Source organism: Calidris pugnax, unplaced genomic scaffold, assembly GCF_001431845.1.
Source record: "Calidris pugnax isolate Ruff unplaced genomic scaffold, ASM143184v1 scaffold25, whole genome shotgun sequence".
Taxonomy (NCBI): domain Eukaryota; kingdom Metazoa; phylum Chordata; class Aves; order Charadriiformes; family Scolopacidae; genus Calidris; species Calidris pugnax.
Genome location: NW_015090805.1, coordinates 7,148,197 through 7,173,400, shown reverse-complemented (window position 1 = coordinate 7,173,400; position 25,204 = coordinate 7,148,197). Strand labels below are relative to the sequence as shown.

The window sequence follows — 25,204 nt, the reverse complement described above, 5'->3', positions numbered from 1 at the left end:
TTTAAGCACATGCTAGCAGCATTTGTAGTCTTGTTTTTATGAAATATGCACTAGTTTTCTATCTTCCTGTTGCTGTAAACTGTACAGCGCTGGGAAGCAGTGCTCTGAGTAGGAGGAAAAATACAATAGTAGCTTTTGACCAGCTTTCATTTTTGCTGCCTACGAAACAAGACTTTTCTAACACAGCTGGCCAGCTGTTCTAGCATTTCTAAAAGTTTTCATACCCTGGCAGCGTTTGAGGCAGTAGGCTATTCTGGTTTTCATTGCCAAGAAAGGCAGGGGTTGTTGCAGTACCAGAGGCAGAAAGCAGCAGAGAGTTACCAGGGGAGAATCCTTTGGAGTCGATAAGGGAGAATAAGAGGGTTTATCAAGCCGCAGGAGTGTCCCTCCTCCTACGTCCCTCGAGCTCCATGGCAGGAACCCGCCTGCTCCAGACCAGGTGCTTGTTTCCAGACATAGAGCTCTTTGTGAAGGTGAGCACCGTGAAGCTACGCAACAGCTATGTTTGTTTATGGAGAACTTTTTACTATATTTGAGATTCATTCGATAGCGTTGAGGAAGGTGAAAGAGCAAGTAGAACTGGTTTCATTAATGTGTGTTGTTTGGTTATAAGATCTGCAAACCTTAATGAACTAACCTATTAACTAAGTAAATGATACACCTGGTTTTTTACTTCTGCGCCTTTACATTTAATCTTCAGTTTTAAAACTGTGCTTTAGGAGAATCTTATCAAGGGCTTAAAAATTAGACCTCTGCACTCTCCCAACAGTGTTGCATGAAGCCTTATTTAACCTACAGTAACTACTGTAGGTAGTTTGCCTCATTTTAACAAAGCCTCTTAACGAAATGCAATACAAAGTACATGAGAGCAACACTTCCGTGGTGACACGAAGGGTGATTTGCACCACTTGTGCTTTACATTGATACCTTACATTACAAGGGCACACAGGAAGAGAGGATGTGGCCACACTTCAGTCTTAAAAGTAGAAGCCTTGAGTCTATAAGGAGGTGGGATTAGCCAGGGGGACACGGCACTTGTTATTCATTAAGCCTCAGTTCAGCAAAGCGCGGGGACGGGTGGGTTCAGCTGGAGCAAGGCTACTGCAAACTTACTTCCTTCCTTCCTTCTCTGGGGTCCCCACAGTTCTTCAGTTTGAAATTCTTGATCATTTGATTTATTCTGTTTCTTCCCTTAAGTGCTTTAGACATTATGTCTCAATTTATGCTGGTAAATCTTTCTCTATTTGTTTCCTGTGATCATAAACTGATTTAAATTGTTTTAATCTTGCAGTGACTTAGGTAGATTTATGTTCACAGAGACAAATGAAGTGGAGACTATTTCCTGTGGAAGGATTGCTGGCATTTCAATTTTGTTTTCCAACTGATGGCAATATTCATTATGTATTTTAATGAAAAACTACCTCTCCAAGATGACAGGATCCTTCATCATATCTATGTGCATGTTTGGAGAAGGATGTAAAGAAACTTTGCATGAAAATATGTGTTAGTAGAGATGAGTAACATGCTATATGTACTCATAGCAGATCTGGGTTTTCTGCTTTCCTACTGCATGTGCTGTCAATATTTGCTGTCATCACAGAGTATGTGCACCTTTTTATTTTATTTTTTTGATTGTAGGCTGGCAGTGATGGAGAAAGTATTGGAAACTGCCCCTTCTCTCAGCGTCTCTTTATGATTCTGTGGCTAAAAGGTGTCATATTTAATGTCACAACCGTGGATTTGAAAAGGTGAGATTGTAACCGGGGTTCTCATTTTCAGAATAACTTTTCCAAAATGGTGACTCTCTTTTAAAGGGTGTCTCTCTTCTGATAGATTTGAAATGCACACTGTAGCTTGGCGTTATGTTAACAGTCTGGATGCCTGATTCCTCGTTAGGGTTCACTAATATAAAGTGGACTAACTCCTTTGAAACAGTTGAGATCTTAATCTGTTTTGCAGTAGGTCTCTATAACATAAGACAGAAGATTTGGGGGTTTTTTTAATCATTTCAGAGCACATTCAGATATGGGCTAGCGACTTCTCACCCCACTGGTGTGAGGCAGCTGGATAAGTTTTATTTAGTAAGAAAGACATGAAGTAGCCTGCCATTTTATAGGGGAAACAGTTTGTTGCAATTGACTGTGGAAATCTCAAAATTGCTTCTTGTTGTGATTAACCCCATCTCTTTTTTTCCCATCAGAAAGCCTGCTGACCTGCAGAACCTCGCCCCAGGAACAAACCCCCCCTTCATGACATTTGACGGCGAAGTGAAAACTGATGTCAATAAGATCGAGGAGTTTTTGGAAGAAAAACTAGCGCCGCCCCGGTACTGTATTCTTGGCCACTTTTAGCCCCTCACGGCCCGTGGGGGCAAGCACCTGCAGAAGCCTGCGTGCCACTGCAGAAACCTGACCTCTTTTCCTCCACTTGTGTTTGTTTGAGGTTTCCCCCTTCGCACTAGATAAATAATTACGTTTACTGGGAGCAGGTAGTTGGAAGAAAAGGGCAGTGGAAGCCTCCCACGTGGCAGATGTGCTAGGGCTCATTTTGAGTGGCCAGGTGGGCTCATCTTACCACACAGCAGGGGCTGGGTTTCAGACTTCTCCTTCCCCACCCCAGCAGCTCTTCCCACCTCTCCCCAAACTGTCCCTGCCCTCCCACCCATCAGCAGCATCGTGTCCACCACCCACCCAGCATCTCTTCCCTGGGACAGCAGTCCCCTCAATGGTGCTGCCTTCTCAAGCTGCCAAACCTGAGTTAAACCAGGCAAGCAGCTGCTCCCCTCCATTTTTCCCTTCCTATCTGGAGTCTGGGAGGAGCAGCAGCTAGTGCGAGTAGGGACTTTCCCTCCTCTCCTCCTCATGGCAGGAGCCACGCTCCACACCACCTCACCTGCCGTGGAGGAGGCCTGGGAGAGGCACTGAGCTGTCTGGGCAATGTTTGCAGTTGTCTCCCACCCCCGTCAGGAGAAGGAGGTCATCCACATGGTTTAACCATGTGGTTTAAATTTGGGCTTGCTAAGTGATTTTTAGGTCAGGATGGTTCCCTTTGAGAGTCCTGCGTGGCTGCAGTGTAAATAATGTGTATTAAATAATTAGCGGAGATGAAAACAAACGCTAGACATATAACTTCTTTTTGTTTCTTTTAACTCCTCAGGTATCCCAAACTTGCACCAAACCACCCCGAGTCTAACTCTGCAGGAAACGACGTGTTTGCAAAATTCTCTGCGTTCATAAAGAACCCAAGAAAAGATGCTAACGAAAGTATGTGCTGCAGTCAGACGGGGTAGTTGCTGGAATAAATTGAAGCTCTACAATTCTAGCATATTGTGCTGCAGATATCCCATTTCCCAAACTGTCCCTGCCCTCCCACCCATCAGCAGCATCGTGTCCACCACCCACCCAGCATCTCTTCCCTGGGACAGCAGTCCCCTCAATGGTGCTGCCTTCTCAAGCTGCCAAACCTGCCTTAAACCAGGCAAGCAGCTGCTCCCCTCCATTTTTCCCTTCCTATCTGGAGCCTGGGAGGAGCAGCAGCTAGTGCGAGTAGGGACTTTCCCCTCTCTCCTCCCCATGGCAGGAGCCATGCTCCACACAGCCTCACCTCCAGTGGAGGAGACCTGGGAGAGGCACTGAGCTGTCTGGGCAATGTTTGCAGTCGTCTCCCACCCCCCTCAGGAGAAGAAGGTCATCCACATGGTTTAACCTTGTGGTTTAAATTTGGACTTGCTAAGTGATTTTTAGGTCAGGATGGTTCCCTTTGAGAGTCCTGCGTGGCTGCAGTGTAAATAATGTGTATTAAATAATTAGCGGAGATGAAAACAAACGCTAGACATATAACTTCTTTTTGTTTCTTTTAACTCCTCAGGTATCCCAAACTTGCACCAAACCACCCCGAGTCTAACTCTGCAGGAAACGACGTGTTTGCAAAATTCTCTGCGTTCATAAAGAACCCAAGAAAAGATGCTAACGAAAGTATGTGCTGCAGTCAGACGGGGTAGTTGCTGGAATAAATTGAAGCTCTACAATTCTAGCATATTGTGCTGCAGATATCCCATTTACAGCTCAGGTTAAGCAGTCGTTTTCCAGAGCATAAAGGCTGTGGAAATCTGTGCCTATTCACTCTCTTATCTGGGGCTTCCCAAAGTTAGTTCAAGCAGATGCCACTGTCAGTATGGGAGCACCAGCTCCAGCTCCTCCCTGTTTCTTCAGCTCTCAAGCCCATAACACTGCAGCTTCCCAACAGCTCTGCTAAAAGCACGGCCCACTTGAACTCAGACCTTACCTTTCTACCTGTCTATAGGACAAGAGGAAACGGTTTAAAATTGGAAGAAAAAAGATTCAGATTAGATATCAGGAAGAAATTTTTTACTATGAGGGTGGTGAGACACTGGAACAGGTTGCCCAGGGAAGTTGTGGATGCCCCATCCCTGGAAGTGTTCAAGGCCAGGCTGGATGGGGCCTTGAGCAACCTGCTCTAGTGGGAGGTGTCCCTGCCCATGGCAAGGGGGGTTGGAACTCCATGATCTTTGAGGTCCCTTCCAACCCGAACCATTCTATGATTCTATGATTCTATTCCATTTGTGTAAATAATGAGGACTCTAGCCCCGTGGCATATCTCTCTAGAGCAGGACCCTCTTTACTACCGTGCGTTAACTCCTCTTTGTCCTTCAGGTCTCAGCCCTGTTTCTCTTGCTGCTCCCTTTTCCCCTCTCCCCAGTGGCACTCAGGCACCACCAGCCTATGAAGACCTCAGCCAACCCTTGCCAGTCCCTGCTCCCTGACCCCACTCTTCCACGCTCAGATGAAAGCTCAGGACTCATGGACCGGTTTCCCTTACACCCCAAAGTGGCATCCTGGTGGCTCACCATGGTCACCCCCAGCCTTGCTGTCCTGCCTGTGGGCATGCACTTGCCCCCTGGCTCCCAAGGCGAGAGTCAATGTGTGAAGGCAGAGCCACTCTGCCAGGCCAGTCTGCAAAAGCACACCCTGCAGAGATATCTCGGGAGCCATTTTTGGTAACACAGCCCCAGTCTGGTTTTTCTCAGAACCCCCTTTAGCTACTTAGAGCTCTTATCCCAGCATTAGGTTTTAAGCTTTGGATAAAGGAATTGCAGGAGTTGGCATGGCCGGGTGTCTGCAAGCTGGGTTGGTGCCAGAAGACAGGATGCAGGAGTCGCCTTTCTGCTTTGGTGTCAGAGAGACCTTGGTACAGGCCTGAATGACCTTTTTATTGTCTTAACCTAGATTTGGAAAAATCTTTGCTTAAAGCCCTGAGGAAGCTGGACAACTATTTAAATAGCCCCTTGCCTGATGAAATTGATGCTTACAGCACTGAGGAGATCACTGTTTCCAGCCGGAAATTCCTGGATGGAGATGAGCTCACCTTAGCGGATTGCAACCTCCTACCAAAGCTCCATATAATCAAGGTTTGGATTTGCTTTTTAGCTTCCTGAGGAGAAGGGCGACACAGAAGCTCAGGTCCTTTTCTAAAATGCAGAGGAATCCTTTACCTATTCTGAGGCCACACAGTGGCTCTGTAGGGACGCTGAATGCTAATGCACAAGGCCATTTCATTACGGCACAGCTAGGCAGATCCTCAGATTGATCACTCCTGAACTAGAATATCTGGTTTCATATCTGGGTTGTGACTGCAGTCTCTAAGCCTCTCACAAGTATGAAATGAGGGCTATATTCAGTGCTATAGAGAAGTTTTCATTTGCATTTCATATGCAAAGTGCCATGGACTAGTAAGGTTAAATTATTTTGTCCATGCCAATTCACTACAAAGGCCTGTAGTGACAGGACGAGGGGCAATGGCTTAAAGCTGGAGGGGAGCAGATTTAGATTGGAGATTAGGAGAAAGTTCTTTACTGTGAGGGTGGTGGAGCACTGGAACAGGTTGCCCAGGGAGGTGGTTGAGGCCCCATCCCTGGAGATATTCAAGGTGAGGCTCGACGAGGCCCTGGGCAACCTGGTCTAGTTGGGGGTGTCCCTGCTGACTGCGGGGAGGTCGGACTAGATGACCTTTGGAGGTCCCTTCCAGCCTGGACAATTCTATGATTCTATGATATGAATTCAAGAAGCCAGAAAAAGCTGAAATTCAAACCTCTTTCTCTCACCTTTAATCCAACATTTTTGTTTTGTTAAATATCACTACTAGTACCAATAAGGCTGGCAGGATAGCCACCACCCACTGCCTTCCAGCCAGGGCTCTTGGCCTCTTCTTACAGAGCACCCACACACACCTAACAGTCCTGGTGACCAAGGTGTCTGGGTGTTATTACAGCCTGTGCCTGGTCGACTCTGGAGCCAACCTGGTTCTGGAAGAGAAATAGCCACACTGGAAATTCATTAGTTTTCAAACAAACAAGGTCACTTCAGAAAGTTTCCTTTTTGACTGCTATGTTTTCAGAGGAAGAGTGGATTGGATTTTTTTTTTTCTGACACCTCCACAAGTGAAAACTTTCCTCAGAGATGTCCTGGTTGAACCTATTCCAGAGAGAGGAGCAAGGGAATGAGCCCTTTCCCACGCCCACGCAAAGCTCAGGCACAGCAGAGCACCAGAGGTAGCTGGGTCACCAGAGCCGAGGCAGGGAGACTCACCTTGTGCCAGGTGAATGTCTGAAGGGTGATGAAGAACCAATGTCACACCATCTTTTCTGGCCAACAGGGAGGGATTAGGTAGTGGCCAATAGGCATTTTCTCTAGCCATTTGAAATTTAGTATTGTAATTCAAGTTTTCCCTTTCTGTTTCAGCGAAATTATCGAGGTGTGGGCCACTTTATTACTGTAAGATTAGTCTGTTAATTCTGGTTTGTGCTAGCTCCTTTGCTGTTGCAAGCTGCATCTCTTCCAGGTGTGGTCTACCGGTCCACATAGCTCCGCATAGCTCTTGCAGAACATACCACATAAATCCTTCAAACTGAGTTAGCTTGTTAGCTAGCTTTCTTTATCTCATGTCTTCTGGGTTTTTTTGTCTTTCCTTCTCCTTTCCCCCTCTGTTGCATATAACAACAGAATTGCACATTAAAAATTAAAAATGTGCATAAAGAGTAGATTTGGGAATTTTTTTTCAGATCATGTGTGTAATGATATTTTTATTTTTTTCTTTTAATAAAAGGTTGTTGCGAAAAAATACAGAAATTTTGATTTTCCACCTGAAATGACAGGGATTTCAAGATACTTGAACAATGCATATGCAAGAGATGAATTTACAAACACTTGTCCTGCTGATCAAGAAATTGAATACGCGTATTTGGATGTTGCAAAGAGAATGAAGTAAACAGAAGATGCCTCAGTTCTTTATTACTTCTGAGATTTAGATGGGCATCAGCCAAGAAAGAAAAAAGCAAAAGCCAGCATACATTCTGCAGTGTAATTTTAAGTTCTGTTATTGGCCAATCCTTCTTTTATAATGATTGTATAGCATTATTTGCTCATTTTTAAATTATGTATGTATATGTTTATGTGTCTGTACAGATATGTACAGACATGCAGACATATGAATGTCTGTTGTGCATTGCAAGTTAAAGGCATCAGTCAATATCAAAGCATTTGTTGAAGTTAGGGAAACGGTGTAGGTCACACAATTATAGCAATATTACGGACTAGTGACTTACACTAAATTGCCGAATTTTGAGAAGAGATAGCCCTGCTTCTAACACACATTTAACCTGTCATTATTGCTGCCTCTGATCTCTGTTTCACAGTTGTTGCCAAACTTCACAGTTACTGGGAGGGTTTTGGTTTGCTTCTTTGCAAGCCTGAGGGCCATGAGCCAGCAGCTGGTGCCCATTCAGCACCCTGGTTAATGCAGGAGAGAGGCCAGCTCGTAGGTGGGACCACACCTGACATCCCAGGAGCTCTCTCCTCTGTGCTAGAGACCTGCAGGGCAGGTCAACAAAGAACACCTCATTTTCACGTTGCATGAGTCTTCTTTGGTATTAAAAATAAATAAATAAATAAGAATTCCTGCCTTCTCTCTCAGGGCTGCATAACCCATCAAACTTCCTGGTGCTCCCAAAGAGAGGAACACAGATTGTCACTGGCCTATGGACTATCTGATAGTAGATATTTGACAAGGGAGGAGGGAGAGGCTTTGTCGCTCTAGACAGAAGAAATAGGTGAACATCTGTCCCCAGCTACCGATGTAGGATCTTTCTTGGTCATCCTTCCATGACTCTCATTTGGTTTTGAAAAGCAAAGAGGAGGAGAGGGTCTAAGAAAGAAACAGTCCTTCTATACTTCCTTTTCCTGGTTGAGCTCCAGCATATTGGCTTTCCCAGGGCAGCTGTTAGGAAGTCATTGCTGAGAGCTTTACAGCTGATAGACACCCGGTATCTATCAGATATCTATCAGAATATCTATCTATCTGTTATGTGTCTATCAGAAACAAGTTAGACCTACCTCCTGCCTTAGGCCAGGGGTGGATTAGATGAACCCCTCCAGCCTCGCATGAGTCTGTGCTCAAGGCAGCCAGTACTGATGAGAAATACCCCGTCGCCTGGCATCAGAGAAAACACTATTAGAGGTGTATGGAGTACGAAAAATGATGTCCACAGCTTCTTTCTGCTGAGCAGGCTCTCAGCAAGCCCATAGGAGTAGAGGGTGCAATGCTTTAGTCATAGGGTCACCTGGAAATTTCCTTCTGACGGATTTTGCCTGTACGTACAAAATAGATGTGAAAATGGCTAAAAATAGCCTTCGTAGCACCTATATCCACAAGAAGACTGTTATAGACTAGTCATTCATCCTTGTCCATGTCAAACATGCGCACGCTTGCTAACAAAGCATTGCTTAAAGGTAATAGTTGGTGTCAGATACATTGTGGCTGCGATGTCTTCGTCTTGCAAACTACACGGTTCTGAGGCAATGTATTATCATGACAATTATTTGTAAGCATTGCTCAATATGCAGTTTTAGTTTGCCTTTAGAGAAAACAGACACAATCCTTTCCCCTTCCACCTTCAGTTGTGAATTCTCATACCGGGGTTGATAGCTGAGCAGTGACTCATCACCTATTACTAACTGTTACTTTGTATTTTCAAATACATACATATATATATAAAAATATATATAAAGAATGAAATCTGTATGCTTTTTTCATATGCCTTACAAATTTAAATAGAAAATATACAAATTCATAAGTAATTTGAACTGTGGTCTGTCTTTATTTCCTTGGTCATTTCCTGGTGAGATGCATCGCAACAGTGGCCTGGATTTTAAGAAATAAGAGGCCAAATTTAATGCAGCTTTTATTTTGGAGGAATCACGTATGCCATGGACCTCCAGGGGGATCTTGAGAGCAGTACACACTGGCTGTGCCCATTACTGCTGAACAAGAACCCAAAGGGCCAGGGTGTAGTCCTTGACCACCTGGCACAAACTGTCCCACATCCACGCAGGTTTGGGGCTGGCCACATTGGTAACTGCTTGGTGTTGGGGAGATCCACTTTTAACACAAGTCTTGAGGTTGGTGGAGATGAATGAAAATGTGCATGTGAAAGCACTAGAAGAAACAGAGAAACAAGGGTTAAAAAAAGGAATAGGCTAATCGCTACAGGGCATTGTAGAAGCAAATTCATTCAAAGGACCTGATAGCAAGAAGGCAAAGAACAAACTGAAGCCTCAGGGTAAGGTAAAGAGATGAGGAGAAACAGGAGGGGAGCCATAAAACATCCTGATGAAGAAAACCACAGAGCGATGGCAAACAGGAATTTTGCTGAAGAAACAGAGAAACAAGGGTTAAAAAAAGGAATAGGCTAATCGCTACAGGGCATTGTAGAAGCAAATTCATTCAAAGGACCTGATAGCAAGAAGGCAAAGAACAAACTGAAGCCTCAAGGTAAGGTAAAGAGTTGAGGAGAAACAGGATGAAGAAAACCACAGAACAGTGGCACATGGGAATTTTGCCTTTGACTTAAAGATCCTGACAGATCCCTAGGGAGTATAAAAGGCACATCCAGAAAACAGTTGGTTGTCACCAGTGGAGAATCCAGGAGCTGTGCCAGGACGTGACAGCCAACAGCCAGCAGCACTGGTCTGCCACCTCACTCACAGACCGCGTGGGCGGGCATCAGGGTGCAGGTGACCCACGGGACACTGAAAGTAAGTAAAATATGTGGCAGTTAGAATAAGTATCACCATTCTTTTCCATAAGCTGCCATGCTGGCTTCCTTCTCCTGGACCCATAGTAACAGCCACCCCGTGGTGTGCCCCTGCCTGCTTTCCTAACCCAACCACAGCACCCGTGTTGGTGCCCAAAGACGCCAACACAGCTCAGGAGGCTGCAGCTCAGGAGCTGGTGTGCCAGGGATCATCAGCAGCCCATCACTCTTTGTCCTTACTGACTGAAAAGGGTAAGAGACACATCTGTCTGAAACACCATTCTGCTTTGTGTTATGCCCATGTTTATGGTTTATAGACACCATGAAACTTCTTTTTCCCTCCAGATCATACATTTAACCTCCCTCGCCCTGTCTTCTTTCTCCATGACTTCATCAGAATCACATGCCTGCACTTTCAGTAGTGTCAGGTAAAGGGGAAAAAAGCCTCAGACGCTCAACAAAGCTAGTTTTTTTTTCTTAAAATCTGACGTTGCTTGGAAGGATGTTTGATTAAATGCTTGGGCCACTGATAGTTTTGAAACCTAACGTTTTGTGGTTTCCTTACCCCCCTTACTCATGCAAAAGATGTTTATGGCTCCAGCTCTCCACGGTGGATTTTTGGGCACGCATGATGCTACCTACAACAGCACATTATGATTGGTGTTTGCATATTTCTGGCAACACAGGGAGATGCGGGTAAAGAAGTCACAGAAATGACCCAGAGTATCAGAAAACTGCAGCCACTTCATTTGTCCTGGAATCATGTGAGCTAAAGTGTCCACACAATCCCATTTATCTGCTACATATTTTGAGTGTACACTAAATGAAACTGTACCTTCTACACATTTGACTGTCTAAGTCTGGACCTTCTTAAAACACGTTATTTTTAAGAAAATACCTATGCCCATATTTGAGTGACTCTATTTTTAAAAGACTATTGAAGGATTTCTTTTAACAATTTACTGGAGAACAAATTAGATGAGATAAAGGGAGAGAGAAAGTAAGTTGTGGTGTTAAAGGTATCACCAGTTGCCCGAGTAGCCTTGACATGCGATAAGATGTAAAATCTAGACAGAGATTTGTAGTGCTTGATCCCATGCCAGGGCAGAAATCCTATTCCATTACTTAAAGCCATGTTTGTGGAGACTGAGCTACTGATTTCCAAATGCATTATTAGCATAAGTAGTCTTCTATGTGGTGTTGCTTGTACAAAAAAAAGTTTTTATTATATTACTATTTAAAATACATTTTTTTACATTTCCCTTTTAAGCACCTATTATACGCAAGGCAAATAAGGTCATACAGTTGCTTTATTAATTGTTCTTCAACCACTTCTGTAGAAAACTCTTCAAGGTTTGAAGGTTTCTTTCTCAGCGTCAGTACCCGAGTCTTCAGCACGACCCATCAACTTGAAGGTTAAACACTACTTGCGCTCAATGCAGTATTTCCAAAAGCAAGCTGAAATAAAATCAAATGCAGGATAACTAACTGTTACATATTTTCCCCTATGCATTCTTTTTTTTTTTTTTTTTTAACAAAGCAGTGAAAAAATAAACCTCGTGAAGGCAAGTTACTCATGCATATCAACATGGTATTTGTTTGAGTATAACCAAATATCTAAACTTCAGAAGCTCTTTGCAACTGGCTGAAAATTAGTTTAAAAGCCAGTATTTTTTTTTTTTTCTAAGTCATTAGAAAGGTTATTTCTAAGCTGTCAAGAACCAGTAGTTAAGTGCTAAGGTGAGGCACGACATTGAAAGTTCAAGTCAATAGAAACTATCCACTGCATGGTAGAGCCTTGACTAGGTTAGCAAACATCACTCTCAACCAGCCACCCCAAGTGCTGATATCACCCAAGTGCTGCCAACAACCCAGATGTCCCCCATGGGCCCTTGAAAGCTACCCAAAGGCTCATAGTAGTTCTGTGGACACTCACCGTGACTTTACTGACCGCTCACGGGAGCTGCTGCCCTACAAACTAAGACTCCTGGTGAGACATCCTGAATTCCTGGCAGGGCTGGGAGAGCAGAGATTTGCCCCAAAGCTCACTGCTACACTCTCCAGTCAGCATCCTTAACTGGCATTGTATTCCTGAACTACTCATAGCTGTCTCATGTGACAGAGACCCAAATGTAGGCCCTGCTCATGAGCTACCGAATAAATCAACCCAGTGGATTTTCTAACATATAGCTCAGACCAGCATTCAGTTTTCCTGCACTAGCAAACTGCAAAGAAGGGAAGGAGAAAGGTTTTTCCAGGTCCTGGCCTAAATTGGACTCATGCTGATTAAGATGTTTTTACTGATGAGCAGAATGCAAACAGAAAAATTTATTCTGGAAATGAATTAAGGGAAACTAGAGTCTTATTTGGAAATTTGAAAATTGTTCAACTTTTTGATTAAATCAAACCAATGAACCAAAATCAAAATAAATGGTCCTTTTCAAACACTGAGGGCATTTGTTTTTCTTGGGTTTTTTCCTCTATCATTCCGTTCCCTTTTATTTTATTATTTTCAGTGATGAAAAGGGAAAAATGAGAGGTAGAAGTGCTGGAGAAAAAATGAAAAAAGGCCACAGAATATCAAACTTTGGTTTTCAACTCAAGATTAAAAAGTAAAACAAGACCTAAACTAAACCTGTATCTTCTTTTGATGAGAAGTATTTGAAAAGCTGCTTTCATTCAACTTCTTGTTCTTCATTTTGAAAACATTAGGATCTGTAACAAGCTACTAAAAGTTTCACTCCTTTCGTGATCTGCAGGGAAGGCAAGGGGTGAAAACAAGTGGAAACTCTGCTGCTCCTTTGCCTATAGGAAAAATCACAGAACAGATCTTCCAGCTCACTCCACTGTAGGATACTAAAATTGCTCCAGGTAATGAAGCCATCCTCATATAAGAGGCTACAAGGAATCAGACCTCACATAGGTTGCAAGGAGGATGCTGCATGTCAGATCCCCCTGATACAACATAGAGGCTCTGTGTGCCTCACACAGAACTGTACTGTAGATAGGGTGGTACAAGCACTTCTGTGCCTAAGGATGCCTGAGCAAGGTGGTAAGGATGTGTCCATACAGTAAGAATATTCGTTATAATACCTTGTGGTGTGGATAGAAAGTCTCACTACTGCATCAGTACAAGTCTGCCTGAAGGTTACTCCTCTGCTGGTTAATCAGCAAACCCTCCTCTGATAGAGCTCACATCACTGAGGATGCAATTTGAGGTAAACTGAATGCCTTTCCCCACCTCCTCCCTCTCCCATTTCATTCTAGATAAAGCTTCTGCCTTGGGACATGTGGTAGCAAAGGCACACCCAGATAACCGCATCAATGCACTGATAGAACAGGCAGCCTGCTGAACCACAGCTGCTGCAGAAGTGAGAGCAGCTCTAGCAGCTGACCATGCTCCTACATCCTCATGACAACAGTCACCTTGGCTCTGCAGGCTTGTGCGACAGCACTCTAACCTGGTTCAGCTGTCCAAAGTGCCTACGTTACCCTGTTTTTCTTCACCAAGATGATGCTCTGTCCAGGTTAGAGCACGCTGCTTCACAGCGGAGTGGGGGCAATAGCCTGCTTGTATCACGTAGACACTCCCCTAATACCACAGCAAGGTTGTTCTCACCAAGTTAAGAGTTGTTTCTATAAATGTGGGAAGGCACTGGAATTTTTTAATCTCCATCCTCCTTTTTCTTATTCAAGGGTAGGTTTCTTGCCCCTGGCATAAGCAGCACAGAGTCTCTACCTAGGGCATGCAGAGAAGTTCCTCTCTCAGCTCTCCTGCCAGCTGGGGCTGAGTGCACACCTTGAGCTAGAAGCTCTCCCAGGGCCCACAGAGATACAAACCAGAGGTCAGTTGGTCCTACAGTGCGATAAGCAAGTGAGGTGAATGGCTCATGTTGTGCTTAAACCCCACTGTACAAGGGGAAAGAATAAGGAGATCCCACCCAAGGGCAGCTTTGGGCAGGACTGAGGGGTACTCAGTGTGCAGAAACAGGCACCAGGATGTAACAAGCTCAAAAACTGGAGATTAGGAGAGGGTTCTTCACTGTGAGGGTAGTGGAGCACTGGAACAGGTTGCCCAGGGAGGTGGTTGAGGCCCCATCCCTGGAGATATTCAAGGTGAGGCTCGACGAGGCCCTGGGCAACCTGGTCTAGTTGGGGGTGTCCCTGCTGACTGCGGGGAGGTCGGACTAGATGACCTTTGGAGGTCCCTTCCGGCCTGGGCGATTCTATGATTCTATGATAAAAACATTACTTTGCCTGCTTTAATTTATACAATTGTTTTTTTGCTTGCTGCTTGGCTTTTTAAATCTTCCAGTGCACCAAACTTGCGTTACACACTGTTGAAGGGCTGTTGAAGTGAAGTGCATCTACCACTATCAATCTTCTCAGCTGCAAAAATAATGAATTAGGCCTCTCGAAGCATGAACTGACTTTAAAAGTGTGACAGACCGAAGAGGTAAGTGTTCCCTCTTCTGTTTTCCCTGCTTTTCTGTACCAGCAGAAAGCTAATAATTAATTGCAAATCATAAAATAGAAAAATGTGATTTGGGATTCTCATTCCCACTCAGGGCTACGAACTGCTAGTTAGGTACTAAATTAGTGATTTATACATCTACCAGGAATATAAATCCAAAGCACAGGAACTAGAAGGGATAAGAAGAAAAGAGAAAAGTAGAAAAGATGAAAGAACAAAAAAAAATTATAAAGGAGATAAACTGAGACAAAGGGTTCTTTCTGAGTAATAGGCAGTGTTTGTACTGCATGTATCTGGTATAAACAATGTTTTATATATACACAAAGTGCCTTTAAGGTTTTGTGCTCCTTTGCTCAGTCAGAATGCAAAGTCCATCTATCCATCCGTCTCTCTGAGGAGTATGTCTGTAAGTGTTCAGCAACAATACTTTACTTTGTGAGAAATTACTTGACCAAAACAGGAGTGGGAGAAGTTGTAAATGGAACACCCTTCTTCTCCCTGATTTAAGAACTTGCCATTAAATTATATTATAAAATCTAATGGGGGATCAGTCAAAATCATTCATCTGTATTAAAAACAACATCTCATTTGTAAAGTTGACATTTTAAAAGGTTTGAAAGCCAGTTAAAAATGAGATGTCTTTTAAAAAATAATCCCAAAAGATTTCATGCCAAAAAAAGTTGAAACAATTTCTAGCCAGCTTTCTCTCTCAGCCGTATTGCTGGAGCATTTGAATGCCTCAGAAGTATACTCACACCCACAACACCCTTGTCACAAAAGGTAAGCTGTTATTCTTATTTCATACCCACAGGACCAGAGGAGGTACGAAGAAAACGTTTCTGGTCCGGAGACACAAGGCAAACTGTGGTGAAGTGAGGTCTCTCACACGCCAACTCCAATCACCTGAGAGCTTTCCTGAGAGAGACTTTGTTGTAAGTAGATGGGAAGCCAGGCATCTCTTCTCTTTGGCAATATAAGGTCAGTTCTGATACAACTTCATAATGGCTAAAACGTCTACTCTCTGGTTACTGTTCAAAGGTTTTCATGGCCCAGATAGATTGCTCTTTGTTGTGGGCCTCATCAGCACTTGGCATAATTAGCATGAATCCAGAGTTTGGAAGACCCTAGAGACTTAACTGATGTCTCACTTGTGGATATATGTCAGAGGAAAGTGTTTCAGTGAGAAACCTAGACATTTTTTTAGTCAGACAGTTGTAGTACCTTCTACAACACTAGCCATGGTCCAAAGAGACCCAGTAACTAGCTAGACAAGGTACAGCATCACTCTTTAAGTCTCACCTCTCTTAATTTTCCAGGAGGTTGGCAGTGAAGGCTTCCAGAAGTTCTTCCCATGTAAAGGACTTATTTCCAGGAGGTCCTTGCTCAGTTCAGGAGTATCAGATGGACCTTCATTTACACTTTCCTGTCCAAAACCAGTACAAATGTAGGACAATGTCAGTGAGCCTCATGTCAGCCTCTAGAAACTAAGAACACCAGACATCCAGGAGACACAAAACACAGCTTTGCTTACTTTACTGAATAATGATGAGAGCAATATAGGTATTAGAGAACGACTAGAGTAACAAATAAGGGAAGACACAGAGCTGCCTGTTCTCACCGTTTCAACTTTCTTTCCATGTGTCTTGGCGTAAGCTGAAATACAAAAAGGGAACACAGTTAGAAGCTGTGCTGGAAGACGATGATTCTACTTCCTGCACACTTCAGCATGATCCACCATTTAAAAAGCATCCATGAGGAAAATTAGCAGAGCAGGCTCTTCCCACAGCTTGGCCTTCTGTAAATGTAGCATTACCATGTGACCCTCACAGGTCAGCTTCACCTCCAGCATCACTTCTATCCCCAATTAGGGTACACAAACAACTGAGCTGTTGAGACTTTCTAAAGTGTGTAGGAGACTGCTTTTACTTCTTGAAAGTAAAAAGAACATTTTACTACTTGTATGATGGTTAAGACTGACAGAGATCTTGGTAACTGGATGCTTTTTGGAGATTCGTAACACTATTGTGGCTCAGATAGGAGACAGATTTGACCCTGAAAACTTTCTTCTTGAACAACTGCCCTCGCTACTGCTACATACAAGCAGTAAAACTGCCCATGTTTTTGAAGAAACAGGAACACCAGGTCTGTAACTGTAACTAGAGATAAGGTGCTACAGCTTGAGACTGGGGCTCTCATTGACCCGGGACACCAGCACAGAAGCCTTATTTTCAGTCTGAGGTACGTGCCCTGTATTTCACTTATTGCTTATGTAGGTAGCTCCCTGATCAGCAAAGTTTCCAAGCATGGAACTTCTTGCAGGCACTACAAAGAGTCTGAGCCCTAACTCAGGAGCAACAGGGTAGCCAGGAGAAAGGTACCAAAGTGCGTATGTATAGTTGAGGCTCTTGGTCAACGCCTCTGCTTGTGGACCTGAGAAGAGCAATATCAGGTGTGCGCTGGGTGAATGCATCCCTGCTCCTGCTCTGAAGAGAAGCATGGCCACCCAAGGATAAGCAGCAGACCACAAAAGAATGAAGACAACCAAATCAGGCATACACAGACAAATTCATGTTTAGAGCCTTAAGCCCCTTAAGCCCCCTTAAGAGATGTCATGATCACCTAGACACAATGTTACGCACAAAAGCACAAAAGACAATGCCTTTAAATGACAGATGAAGGGTAAAAATAATGTCTGCTAGAATAAATGTCTAACAAAGCCAGTGTAAGCCATTCCAGAGCGTATCTATTTGTTGCCGCCTGGGTAGAGAGCTCAGATTTGCAAACCTCAGTGGTCCACATCTATGCCTAGAAGAGTGATGAGGGGACTTCCAGATCCACCACATACTTGATACGTTTGAGATTTCAAATCCCGAAGGCACTGAGAGAGAAGAATATTCAGTCTCAGTGTCACGCAGCACCTGCTGAGTTACTTCCAGACAACGATTTCAGGTGGTGCTCACTGTTTTGGCATGCTCCAAGCTTTACAAGCACTGTACAATTTCAAAAAAAGATGCTTGATTTCTACACCAAACTTAGTTTGATGAGAACATTTTAGGCAAATCCTCAAGGAATCCTTGAGGTGATGAAAATTCGAGTTTAGAAAATGATTATAACTTTCCTTTTCTCTGAGGATAAATCAAAGAGGACCAAAGCTGGAAAGAGGAAGCAACGAGTACATAACCAACTTTTCAAACTCACCAGACAGTGGAGTGTACACACTATTTACCTACCAGTATATCACGTGGGTGCAAACAGTCTGCACAGTGAGCCCATTATGGACCAGTTCCATAGACAATATTGCTTAAAATGCAGCTTTTGAAACAATGTAGATGAACCTGTCAGAAAACTGCCCACAGTATATTCCAAAGAAAATACTAAATCAGAGGGCAATTAACTGGAAGTATTCTTCTCTGCTGCCTCAGTTGTTTTGCTACTGTAAAACCTCATCCATTTTTTGTAACTTGTGCAAAAGTTGCCTTTCAAGATACACGTGGTGGTCTTGAGTCTCCAGGAAAGCAGTTCCATGCTCTGATGGGATCTTTGAAATTGTTCTGGTACAGAAATACCTTGGTGGGTTGACCTGGTGGGATGACTCAAGCATAAACCCAGATCAATTCAGACAGAGCTGCCCGTTCATGATAAATACCTCTGTTTGAAAACCCTGCTGGGCACTCTGGCAGCTCTGGCAGTGACCAGGATCACCAAAGTCTAATTGAGCTGACTGCAGAGCTTTTTAGATGCCTACAGGCAAGGCATAAAATTCAGACAAAACTCTCTTGTGCTGAGACATCTACCAAATTTGACTTGAGAAAGATGTAAATCTCTCTCTTTTTGGTTTGGGTTTAGCTGGGTAGTTTTGTTGCACAGAATTTGTATTGTTCATGGACTACTAAAATTTAATGCTGGTTGCCACAACAGGATGTTCATGCCATGACTTGGAGCAGCGCTTAGTGCTTACAGGCTTACTTACCTCATTGAAACATGTCCAGTTAATAAAAAGTTTAACATAAATCCTGTCTTTGTTTCCATTTGCACACTTTCAGGTCTCATTCCGTTAAAATGGATTCCCTGTCACTTTGTGGAAAAATTTTACGAGAGGACCATGGACAAATATTGAACCTATACTAAGTATATAACTGAAGTGAGATCCTTGTGTAACCAGGCACACAGGTAGATCTGACACCCTAGAATATAGTGAGGAAATTCTTGTTTGTAGCACAATACTATGGTGTACGTGAATCAGGTTATATAAGGTTATATAGCATTCTCTACCTGAAGCTGGAACGTGACCTGCAAGTGTTCGTAGAAGAAATTTTTCAGCCTCTTCTAAGATTTAAAAGCAAATGATCACTGGTCCAAACAGAAGCCAATGGAAATTCTATGGCTTGTGGGTTTGTTTCTTGTTTAAACCTCTCTACCTCCCTGAGCGTGTTTTTTTTCTTCCATTTATAACTGAAACATGACCTCTGCCCTGCAGATATGATCATTATCTCTTGGGTATTTGACTCATGCTGTATCACTAGTGCTGAATGACATGGCAAGTCGTACTACAAGCAAAACATACAGAACCAACATTAATGAATGAGGTGCCCTTAAATTACTCAGAAAACACCTGCAATGACATATTGCTTGCAGTAAAGTTTTTCACAGCTTGCTCTCCTCTCCATTTTTGGATTTTGTCATAAATACCTTCAACACTCTGAAAACTTGCATGCCTATGAGACCTTTTAGTGGAGACGATTTTCCTCTTTCACCTCTCCTTACCGAAAAATCTTCCCATACCACACAGACAAACATACAGCTACCCCTTCCTTAGAAAAAACATACTTTAAAACAACAGTCAAGGAAATAAGGAAGACGCTTACCCCATCCAAAAAGGTATCTGGCACTTTTTGTTAGCCAACCCTTACAAACTTTATAGAAAAATGCACACACAGAATGAGCTATATATAACACATTGGCTCTACAAAACAAGTAGAGAATTTGCAAATTTGCAGACCAGTTACTTTTTGGCAGTTACCTCTGATTCCACTGACTTTAGGATCTGCTGTGGGAATGGCACTTTTTTGTCCTTCATCAAACAGTGACAAAAATTTCAGGATCCTTTCTTGCCGATCTGCTCCAGCGATCTCCAATGACATCTGTCTCTGAGCTTGGTTGAGGTAGAAAAAAAATAAAGTGTTACAATCTTTTCCAGTATCACATGTGAAACTGTATTTACAGTTTGGCTGGATTCACACCTTATTTTTCTTCTTAGGTATGTTTACCTCAAAAAGGTAGCTTTGCATTTACTGAAAATGCAGATCTCCAGTACAGTTCAGCTCAATGATAGTTTACTGTGAAGTGCACAGCTTTAATACACAAAATAATAGTGAATTATTATATGATAATAAAAATAAATATACATACATAATTATATTCAAGTATAATGAATAGCTACATTATTTAAAGAAAATATGTTAGTAAGAGGGGTTTATTAAATGGAATATAACATCTTCAGCAAGCCAGTTTCTTCAGTGGGGCTATGAGAGTTACTCCACTTGAGAATATCTTGCCTTGTTATTTTAGTAATCCCTACCATAATACAAAAATCTTCTCTTCATTCTTTTCATTTCCATCTGCCAACTTGTGTTCCAACCAGCTCCCTTAACAATTACACCCACGACAGAAGACTGTTATCCTGCTGAGACATCCCACACGACAGGACTGGGATCCTGTGCTGAAGCACACCTTACCTGCTGGATGCTGTGGTTTTGCAGGCACGACCGGAGAAGCAGTTGCTAGAAAACCATTTGAAATAATCACAGCGATAAGAATATTAGCCAACACTTTGGTTGTCATTGTGGTCAAACAGGATCTTCTGGGTGCAGAAGCCTCTACCTACAAAGCTTGTCAAAACTCCTTCACACGCAATTTCTCTCTGGTTGACCGAACTGTCTCTTCTCCTCCCTTTTAAATCCTTGGCCTTCCTTCATTACCGGGATTACAAATTCCACGTGCAATCCCACTTCAGCGATCTGCATTTTGACGTCTGGTGACGCGTCTTTGTCTGTTTTCTGGGGTTTGCTTTGTGCCACTCTAATAATAAAAAGTCACCAACGTCAGAAGCCCTTTTCTCTGCCCGAGCAAACACATTAACTGAGTGCTATCACTGCTTGAACAGGAGAATCTCAAAGGGGTACGCAAGCTTTGGGGTTGAGCGCAGTCACTGCTGACAGCAGAGAGGGGCCATCTCTTGGATTCACATCGTCAAGGTGCAGGGAAGTAAACGGGGCTACGACTTTCAGAAGGCAAGATTTCAAACACGGCAGTGACGCCAGCTGTCAGCACGGCAAACAGTGAGGAACTGAACAAACAGCAAAGCCTCCAAACTCCGTCATGTGCTCCTGGGCACTAAATAAAAATGTGAGATAGGGGTGAAACCAGCCTGGATGAGTCTGTCAGATGCAGGGCTAAATCACTCGGCTGCTGGCAGCCGAAGGTGGAGTGGGAGTGATATACCACTGGTTGAAGAGCTTGCCTCAGCTTGCAGGGAGTGATAGCCAAGAGCTTTCCTCCTGCGTGTCAGAGGCATTTGGCACCAGAGGAAAGGCTACAGGGGGCATTCTCAGGAGCAGAATGGTAGCTGAACTTCACACTATACTCCAGGCTCTACTTCCCCAGCATCCAGACAGCGGAACATGGGGGGAAAGAGTCCCACCACCACATTGGGGAGAGAGAAGCAGCTTGGAGTGAGCACCACAATTTGACTGAGCAAAAGGCTGCCTTTGGTCCTGGCACAGGCTGCACTGCCCACCACAATACGGTATGTAGCTGCCTCCATATCCACATTTGTGGGGTTGTCCCACTGACTAACGGGGCCTCTCTGCTTCACAAACCACAGCTTTTCTGCAGGGAAAGTGTTGCTGAAGCTCAGGGAAAGAAGTCTGGAATCCAAGTGAGGTTCCTCAAGCACAGCGAGAGGGCAGAGCGCAGTGCTGGGAACAAAGAGTGGCTCTCCTCTCCCATACCTTCACCACAAAAGTACTGGAATTTTTTTTCAGCACACGTAGAATGCGTTGCAAGCGCTCTGCTGGGGGAGAGAATCGGTCTTTTTACTGAACGAGAAAATACTAAGCCATCCTGAAAGGATGCACTTGACCTAACGCTCCCTGAGGAGGACACCTGGTAGCTTCACTCCGGAGAATTCACCGAGCCCAACACCTCTTCACCCAAAATTCATTCATACTGGGTAAATAGTACCCAATCTGGCCCTGTGTTTCTGCAAATGGTTCCCGTGGCTATTTTGTCAGTCTTTTGTTGGTCACCTGTGGCTGGTCTCAGGTGAGCCGACGTTTCAGCGTCACACCGCCTCCTGTTTGTCGGCAGTTTCTTGAAACCAAAGCTTGGGCAAGTGGTCAGAGCTGAGTACCGACAGATTTGTGCTGTGCTTTTGGCTAAGGAAACCACAAGAAAGTGACTAGAGAATTGTTTTGACAGGATCCCACATTGCCTGGATGTAAAAAAGAAGCTGAAGCTGCTGTTTGAGGCCTAGGGCAGGGAAGGGCTGGATAAACTTCATTTACTTGTACAACCCTTTTTTTCGGGACTTGACTGGCAACAAGGGCTGAGTACAAATCCTAAGGGTCACTTCTAAACCCAGATGCCCATCCAGAAGCTTGGGAAAATGAAAAGTAAACTTTCTGGTGCACAGCAAGCTAATTTTCTTCATTTGCAAATGTGACTCGGTTGACTTAATAAAACAATGTTTTATTAATGGAAGAAAAAGAAAGGTAGGTAAACAGCATAGCAGACAATATTTAACTCTTGGTATATTACTATTTGACAGTCTATTTTGGAGAAGCTGTTTGGGTCTGCTCTCAGTTGCTTCCCTGCCTCCTGCAGCAACATCCCACTTCCAGCTTGGGCTGGCCAAATCTTGCTGAGCAGCAAGGTCTGATTCAGGCTGTGGAATCCCTTACCATTCCCTCTCTCCAGCCCTCACTCTCCAAAATAGTGTTAGAGACAATTTCTGGTTTTCCAGCTCTTCAGCAAGACTGCATGCAACATCTTGGATTACCCCCATCTCTGTGTATTCAGGAAACCCTTCACCCATTCTTGTCTCACACTTTAGAGAAGACTTCTAAACAGATTCTGCCCCATTCTACCCTTTAAAGGAAATTTTTAATCAAAGCCTTTTTCTTTTGCCTTTCTGCCATTTTGGTTTTAGCTTGTTGTTTTGGGTTTTTTTGAGGCTATAACTTTTGCGTTCCAGTTCTGGATTCTATTGCCCTGGTGAGGGTGACCAACTCACCCCTGGGACACTGAAGTGCAGCTCCTTGGCCCAGACTTCTACCCCTGGTTACAATTACAAACATTCCTCCGCTTAATTATGTTTCTCTTTTTACCAGAAATGCCTCCCAAACATAATAAAGTAATATATGCAAAGTAAACATGTCTCAGGCCTGCCCATCGATTCCTTTCATTTACCTCCCCTCTTCTCTTCTAGAACCCAATGGAGTTATCTTTATTTTTTCTGCATTTCCTTGGGGTGGTGAGACCACTGCTCTCTCTTTTAGGCTGCTTGTTTAAGCAAGGCTGACAATTGTCAAAGGAAAAGAAAAAGAAAAAAAGAATCTCCTGACAATGGATTTGCAAACAGGACTGCACAGTCAGGGGCCATTTTCACTGCTGGGTGGATTGCTCAGGTCAGCAGCGTTTCCGTGTAGGAACCTCAGCACTTCTGGAACCGCCTGAAGAAGAAGCTGCCCAGGCCTGCATCTTGTAAGGCTCTGGGCAGTGGTAAGAGTTGCTCCTCGTTATTAGGCAGCTGTCGGAACTCACAGCACTTCAAATTATGGTTCATGTGTATTGTACTCCCAGGACAGCAATGAAAATAAACGCATTAATGGTTCTGAGAAACCGAGTTTACTCCACGTTGAAGACAGGCTTATCTAAATGAAAGAGAGAGGGAATTTCACTATGCAGTGTGTATGTAAATCTTTGCCTGTCGATTTTTTTTTCTACCATAAAGAAATACATTGTCCTGTGAAAACATGGGGAACTGAGAAAATGCACTTATTTTTATATTTTAATGTACAGCTGCTTTTTCAAGGCCTGGACCAAGCCAAAGAACACACACTTACTTTCATGCACCCACCATTAGTCAGATTACACCTGCGTTTGGAACTGGTTAGTGTTAAAAGATGACCATGGCAACAAAACACAGCATCCCAGCTCAACGCTACCAAAAGAAATGCAGTCTACCTTATGGTTCTGGCTGGCAGGGTACCAGCACACTGCTTTAGAGGATTAGGACTATACCAGGGTTTCAGACAACATAAGGGGTTCAGTAAGAAACCCCACAGTTTTTTAGAATTTCTTCAGTAGACACTCTGCCAGGTCATCCAGGAACAGAAATAGTAGGTCCTGCCTTTCCTTAGCGCAATGTTTATCAGAATGAACACTGATGGCTAGCTCTGGGCATACACCTTCACACCAAAAGGTAAAGGAAACGATTTTAGGAAATTGGGTGGGAAGATCTCAGAGGGCTTGTTTTACTTAGGTTCCTCTGCATACTACAGACTAAACTCATGGGTCTTTCCACTATGTTACATAAATATGAAAAAGTAACTCAGGATACTTGAGAATACCTACATTTCCTACTATAACCTGCCAAAATAATGTTGTATGAAGATCACAACTTTCTTTCATTACAACGTTATGATTCTCATCGTGTAGCCCTATTAATTTATTCAGGATTTTAAAAGTCTTCTTTTAAATTGAATTTTAACCCCTAGGAGAGGAAATGCTTCATTACTCCGGAGACAAGCAAGCTTCCTGAGAAGAACCTGGTCAACAGCAGTAGCAGCTTCCCTCACTCAGGGCTCTAACTCTGCCTCCGATGGGCTGGCCCAAGTTATGAACAGTTTAATTTACACATCTAGTGAGCCCTTGGCCTCTCTGCAGAAGCTATCAACAGCAGAGCTCATTAGTGCAAATTGTAGTCCATTTTCAATGAAAACACACATATCCCTATGAAGAAAGACAACTGGTCTTGGACACAAATGTCTCTTGCTGATGTAAAGATGTTGTTTGCTGGACTTTTTAAATTATTAGTTGCAATTTTTGTTATTCGGGGTACCTTTCAGGTAGCAGCAAGAGTCAGATGATCCCCAAGGAACAGGGAGCCAGAAGAAAATGGTGAGTGAGTGCAGGCAGTGCCTTCACTGGCACACACCATCCTGCAGGGCCTGAAGGCAGTGGGCAGAGCCAGAGGCTGACAGCACTGTCCATTGACAGCCTCCGACACAGCAAGGGAGTGAGACTCGGCCAGGATCAATGGAGGGCAAGCAGTGGGGCTAGAGACAAGCTCAGCTGGGGCAGGACTGGGAGCCCAGGCCAGTACTGAAATGAGACTCCTGGCCCATGGCCAAGGCCCAGGAGAGGCTGGGGAGGGACACTCAAGCCTGTCAGGGCCTGACAGTATGAAAATCGGAATTTCTGATTTTGATCAGCAAAATAATCTGTTCTTCTTTTAAGAATTCTCATCAGAAATAACTATTGTTACTGTGACGCCCTCTTTGTTTAGCCTCTTTCTTAGAGATACAACCCAGCCTCTGTGTTTGAACTTGTAGAATGGG

At 43.7% G+C, this 25,204-nt stretch overlaps 1 protein-coding gene across 1 annotated transcript in view; it reads left to right on the top strand.

Annotated features, from left to right (window-relative positions):
* Window positions 1-9,152, top strand: part of CLIC6 (chloride intracellular channel 6) — a 34,940-nt gene extending 25,788 nt beyond the window's left edge. Inside the window, exons 2-6 of the mRNA XM_014937977.1 lie at window positions 1,639-1,748; window positions 2,201-2,326; window positions 3,157-3,263; window positions 5,247-5,428; window positions 7,123-9,152. Of these exons, the coding sequence (XP_014793463.1) occupies window positions 1,639-1,748; window positions 2,201-2,326; window positions 3,157-3,263; window positions 5,247-5,428; window positions 7,123-7,284 (687 nt within the window). The 3' untranslated portion in view covers window positions 7,285-9,152. The remainder of the gene's footprint in view (window positions 1-1,638; window positions 1,749-2,200; window positions 2,327-3,156; window positions 3,264-5,246; window positions 5,429-7,122) is intronic.
* The last annotated feature ends 16,052 nt before the right edge of the window (window positions 9,153-25,204 follow it).